The sequence below is a fragment of the Rhincodon typus genome, chromosome 47 (assembly GCF_021869965.1).
Source record: "Rhincodon typus isolate 14 chromosome 47, sRhiTyp1.1, whole genome shotgun sequence".
NCBI lineage: Eukaryota > Metazoa > Chordata > Chondrichthyes > Orectolobiformes > Rhincodontidae > Rhincodon > Rhincodon typus.
Genome location: NC_063378.1, coordinates 5,869,319 through 5,875,372, shown reverse-complemented (window position 1 = coordinate 5,875,372; position 6,054 = coordinate 5,869,319). Strand labels below are relative to the sequence as shown.

Sequence of the window (6,054 nt, the reverse complement as noted above, 5' to 3'; positions counted from 1 at the left end):
AGCCTTCCTGCTCCTCTGATGCTGCTTGGCCTGCTGTGTTCATCCAGCTCTACACCTTGTTATCATTGATAGATGCTGCCTGATTTGAGGTTTTTCAGCTTTTTCTTTTTCTCTTTGGTCATATTTCTAGCACCAACAGAATTTTGCTTTTTTTTTCCTTTGACTGACATTCTTTATTCACTTAATGTATGGCCCAGGACAGCGGGGAGAGCTCTTCTATTTTCATTGGAAATAATGTAGAGTATGAAAGGCTGCACTCTCATGAGAGAGGCTCAGTATAAGAGCCCAAACACCGCTCCTCTGACAGTGCAGTACTCCCTCAGTACCGACCTTCTGAAGGGTCGGCGATCCCTCAGTACTGACCTTCTGGTGGGTTGATGCGCCCTCAGTACTGACCCACCCGTGGGGCGGCGCTCCCCCAGTTCTGATAGTGATGCACTCCCTTGGTGGTGACCTTCTGAACGGGATGGCACGATCCTGGTGCTGAGTCCCTGGTAGTGCAGTCATTCCTCATTACTAAATTCTCACAAAGCAACATTGCCCAATGGTTTAAACAGTCTAATGCTGTGGCATACAGTTCAGGAAAAGTCATATTCTATGCAGACATTGTGTGAGTGCTTTGCTTTTCATGAAAAGAAGTTTCAACCATTCTGTCCAGCCTTTCCATAACTAATGTAGGGGATCATTTAACTTCCATTTACCTTTTGGATTCTGGAGTCCTTGCATGTTGGTTTTCAGTGTGCATGAAGTTAATAATTAACTCAACGGTAGCCATTTTGATTTCTTTCAGAACAGTTTGTGGAAACTTCTTTGGCAGCTTTGATAGGTCTTTGTTTACTGTAGGATATTTAACAACTTAGTAAGGTAAACCATTGTGCTTGAAGATCTGGTTGGAATTTATACACTTTAGTTAAGCTATGAAGGGTCTAGGCCCGAAACGTCAGCCTCTCTGCTCCTATGATGCTGCTTGGCCTGCTGTGTTCATCCAGCCCTGCACCTTGTTGTCTCGGATTCTCCAGCATCTGCAGTTCCTACTATCTCTACTTCATTTTTATTGTCCATTTTACTTTGTTTCTATGACAATTGTGTGAAGTTCTTCGATGGGGACTGTTAGACAGGCAGTGATCCTGAGGACAGGAAAATATAGTAAAACTAGAATACCTTCCAGTGAGGAGTTAGTGAGTCCCACACCAAAAGTGTTGGGATAAAACACTGAAGAAGTTACTTGAAGCTGAATATGTTTAAACCCAGGTGTATGTCGGCTTCAGTAAGAAGCCATCAGCATTTTTAGTCCAGGAGTTAAAGTCACTGTTACCTTAAGCCTACCAAATTGGTGAATGTTTTTCCTCGGTGTAGCATGAGTACTGTACCTGTGTGATTTTGGATACTGTGCAAGGATTGGATTTTTGGAATTTGTAAAGCAGTGTTTTGGCTTCAGTTATGGCTTTACAGTGTATTCAGTCGTCTTCAAATAGTTGGTTTTAGCTTTTATAATCTTCATTTTTTTTGTTAAGAAACCTCTGTTGTTAAAAGAAATCTGTAACATTACAAGCTTATATTCCAGACATTAAAACCAAAACAAAGAAAAATACGAGCTATCAAGCAGGATTTCAGTCCGGCATCTGACTTGCCCAGTAATACTGTCAGTTCAGATCATAACACTCTTCACACCTTACAAAAGTGAGTGCTTACTTGATGTGACCTAACTGTGCAATTCCTGTTTTATTTTAATCCAGCGATCGACACCGAATTGACAGGTTTGCATTCCTTCGGCTCCCCAACTGCACAACTGAGGTAAGGAGTTCTCTGATGATACAACGTGGAGAGACTAGAAAAGGAGTAACTTGTTCACTTTATAATAGAGATGGTTAAGGGGGGCTTTACCAGAACACTGGTCAAGATAAGAGGTTTCACTTTGAAGGAGGGACTGGAAAAACAAGGAGCCTTTTTATATCAGGGAAGGCTAAAGGAAATGTGAACAGAGGTATTAAAAATCATGAGGGGATTTTGCTAATACGATGTGGAACTGGAGGAACACAGGTCAGACAGCATCAGAGGAGCAGGAGAGTCATCATTTTGGGTCGGGACCCTTCGTCAGAACTGGGGAGGGGGAAAGGAGCTGGGAAATAAATAGAGGGAGGAGGGGTGGGGCTGGGGTAAGGTAGGTGGGATGGTGATAGATAGATGCAGGTATGATTGGTCAGTGGAAAGGGTTGGACAGATAGGTGGGGAAGAAGATGGACACGTTGTGTCAGGTAAAGGATGCAGGGATGAGAGGGAGGGTTGGACATGGGATGAGGTTGGGGTTGGGAAGATTTTGAAACCGGTGAATTCTATGTTTAGGTCATCGGGCTGTAGGCTCCTGAGGTGGAATATGAGCTGTTGCTCCTCCAGTTTGCATGTGGCATCATTGTGGCACTGGAGGAGGCCCAGGATGGACACGTCACACAGGGAGTGGGAGGGGGAATTAAAATGGTTGGCAACTGGAAGGTGTATTGATTATAGCGTACAGAATGCAGATGGTTCGTGAATCGGTCACCGAGTCTGCACTCGGTCTCACCGATGTAGAGGAGACCACGTTGGGAGCAACGGATACAGTAGACCAGGTTGGAGGATGTACAGGTGTGAACCCCTGTCGGAGAATAGAAAGTTTGTTTGGGCCTTGGATGGAGGTGAGAAGGGAGGTCTAGCATCTCCTGCAGTTGCAGGGAAAGGTGCCGGGTGTGGCAGGGTTGGTGGGGAGTGTGGAATGGACAAGGGAGTCGCGGAGAGAGCAGTGCCTACGAAAGGCAGATGGGGTGGGGAGGGAAATATTTCTTTGGTGGTGGGGTTGAGTTGCAGGTGGTGGAGGATAATACGTTGGATGTGGAGGTTGGTGGGGTGGTATGTGAGGACCGGGGCACTCTGTCGTTATTTTTGTTGGGAGGAGGGGTTTTGAGGCAGAAGTGTGGGAAACGCAAGAGATGCAATTTCAGAGCATTTTGGATCAATGAAGAGAGGATGGGGGTGATGTTGTGGTTCTTGAAGTAGGAGGGCACCTGGGATGTGTGGGAGTGGAATGCTCAATCTTGGGAGCAGATGCGGTGGAGGAATTGGGAGTAAGGGATCGCATTCTTCCATGAAGGTGAGTGAGAGGAGGTGTAGTCCAGGTAGCTGTGCAAGGCGGTAGGTTTGAAACAGATGTCGGTGCTGAGACGGTTACCAGAGATGGAGACGGAGAGGCCCAGGATGGGGAGGGAGATATCGGAGATGGTCCAGGTGAATTTGAGGTTAGGGTGAAAGGTGTTGGTAAACTGTTCAAGCTCCTCATGGGAGTACGAGGCAGCGCCTGAAACAGTCATCACTGTTGTAGAGGAAGAGGGATGATGCCAGCATAACAGTTGAAGAGGGACTTTTCCACATAAAGTGAAGAGGCAGGCATAGGTCGGATCCATATGGCCGCCCATAGCCACGTCCTTAGTCTGTAGGAAGTGGGAGGAGTTAAAGAAAAGGCTGTTTAGGGTAAGGACAAGTTCCAATAGGCGGATTAGGATGTTGGTTGAGGGAGACAGTTAGGGCCTGGGGAGTGAAGAAGAAGCATAGGGCTTTTAGGCCATCTGCGTGGGGGATACAAGTGTACAGGGACTGGATATCCATGGAAAAAGTAAGGTTTTGGGAGCCATGGAATTGAAAGTCTTGGAGGAGGTGGAGAGCATGGGTGGTGTCCTGGATGTAGGTGGGGAGTTCCTGGACCAGGGGGGAGAAAATGGAGTTGAGATAAGTGGAGATAAGTTCAGTGGGGCAGGAGCAGGCAGAGACCATGGGTCGACCAGGGCAGTCGGGTTTGTGGATTTTGGGAAGGAGATAGAAACGGGCGATGTGGGGTTCAGGAACGATGAGGTTGGAGGCTGTGGGTGGGAGTTCTCTTGAGGTGATGAGGTTATTGATGGTCTGGGACATGATGGTCTGGTGATCAGGGGTGGGGTCATGTCAAGGGGGTGGTAGGAGGAGGTATCAGTGACTTGGTGCCAAATCTTAGAAAAGGAATGCAGGCTGAAGATAATGGATGCAAGGTTACAGGGACAGGGAGGATTAACGGGGCTGGAGGAAGTTAGAGAGGGAGGATAATTAGGGCTGGAGGAAGTTACAAAGATAGGGAGGATTATTGGGGCTGGAGGATATAGAGAGAGGGAGGGAATATGGGAAGAGGGAATCATGGAGTTTCGTTGGAGCAGTGTAGGAGGCAGATCATGGAATCCCTACAGTGCAGGAAGAGGCCATTTGGCCCATTGAGTCCTGCCTAACCCTCCAAAGGATACCCTGCGCAGACCCATCCCCCTACCCTATCCCTGTAACCGTGCATTTTCCATGGCTAACCCACCTAGCCTGCACTGGATACTACAGGGCAATTTAGCATGGCCAAAGCTGCACATTTTTGAACTGTGGGAGCAAACCGGAGCACTCGGAGGAAATCCATGCAGGTACGGAGTATGTGCTAACTCCACACAGACAATCGCCCAAGGCTGGAATCGAACCTGGATATCTGACGCTGTGAGCACAGCAGTGCTAACCACTGAACCGCCGTGCCACCTGACGATAGAGTGGGGGTTTGGGGAGGGGGTGCTGCAGGATGGTTTGTGGGTATGTCGCAGTAGGAACAGAGGATGGATATTCTAACAGGCGTTCCTTTTGCTTGCAGTTTGTTTGATAACCCGCAGGAACGCTACGATAAGCTGAGACCCAGCGTGACACGGTTCACGGTGTCACAGATTGGTAAGTGATGCCGAAAGGAATTTAAAACAAGTACAACAATAAAGAGGGAACAGGACACATTCAAAAAATAGGATCAGTTGCTGGGTCCTGGAGGGGATAGAATGAGAGCTGCACCATGGGGAGGGAGTGTGGATTTCCAGAGCCAGCAGGGGTTCTGATGGGACAGAAGGCCTCCTCCTGGACCCTGGCGAAGCAGAACGAATGGTCAGAATAGCGAGCAGTGTGTGCTGCCTTGAAGGCAGTGGGACAGCAGGCAGTGACTGAATAGGCAGGAGCTTAGGCCCCCCAGAGAGGAGGACGCTATCCTGGTCGAGGCCTTCCAAATCATGAACGTTGTTTCCACCTGTAGGCGTAGATTAAATGTGGGCAAGGCCAGAATTAGGGGGCCGCTCATACAAGACGACCGCTCATTGAATCAAATGGGAATAGATACAGCTTTAAACCAAGAAGACGGTGTGAAAATCTGTTTGCAATTGTAAGAAAAAGTTACTGGAATACATTGTGAGTTGTTTGTACAATGTTGCCTTAGTGGAGCAGTTGGGGGGCAGTGCTAGACTCATCATGTTGTGTGGATTCAGGAGACCTCAGCGTAGCAACAATTTCTTGGTTGGCTCCTGGGCAAGGGCATCATTCAAGGGAAGCCTCAGGCCTGCCAAGAGACAGCAGCTAAATCTGAGTCTCTCTCTCTCTCTCTCTCTCACTTTCTCCCTGTCTCTGTCTTCCTGTCTCTCCCTCCCTGCTTCCTGAGACTATCCCAGGGAACAATAGGCCTTGATTTCCATTGCACTAGCCCAGTGAGTCGAGACAGCCCAGAGACTAAGAACAATGTGAACCGTGCTCTCTCAAGGTGTGGTTGAGGTGAAGATGATCGATTCAGTTCAGGGGAATCTCTGCAAACAGCAGAGGGTGAAAGGGTCTGATGGCCGGATGGGATTAGGCTGGGGACTAGTAGAGAGCAGATGGGCTGAATGGACTGTTTCTGAGCTTGGATTATGAGTTATACGGGGCGCAGAATTCATGGATTTCAGAATATTGGATCAGGATGACATGGCAGGTGTGTTTGATTTTCTTGGCACATTTCAGCTTCAAACAGTTTTCTCTGTCCCTCTCTCTTTATTTAAAGGTCTCTCTTTGTTTACCCAGCAGTCGGATTCAGCCAATGGGTGAGTGGTTTCTTCCAGCTTTCAGCTTCATCAACTGACTTTTCAACTACTGCGACCTCAAATAATCTCCCTGAAACACTACATCCCCTTCCCTGTCTCTGTCACCCCCTACGCCCTTCCCTGTCTCTGTCTCTGTCAC

General features: G+C 48.1%; 1 protein-coding gene across 1 annotated transcript in view; it reads left to right on the top strand.

Moving 5' to 3' along the window:
* Positions 1-6,054, top strand: part of LOC109925853 (poly(A)-specific ribonuclease PNLDC1-like) — a 31,654-nt gene that overhangs the window by 16,530 nt on the left and 9,070 nt on the right. The window contains exons 2-4 of the mRNA XM_048620578.1: positions 1,737-1,794; positions 4,679-4,752; positions 5,876-5,915. Of these exons, the coding sequence (XP_048476535.1) occupies positions 1,737-1,794; positions 4,679-4,752; positions 5,876-5,915 (172 nt within the window). The remainder of the gene's footprint in view (positions 1-1,736; positions 1,795-4,678; positions 4,753-5,875; positions 5,916-6,054) is intronic.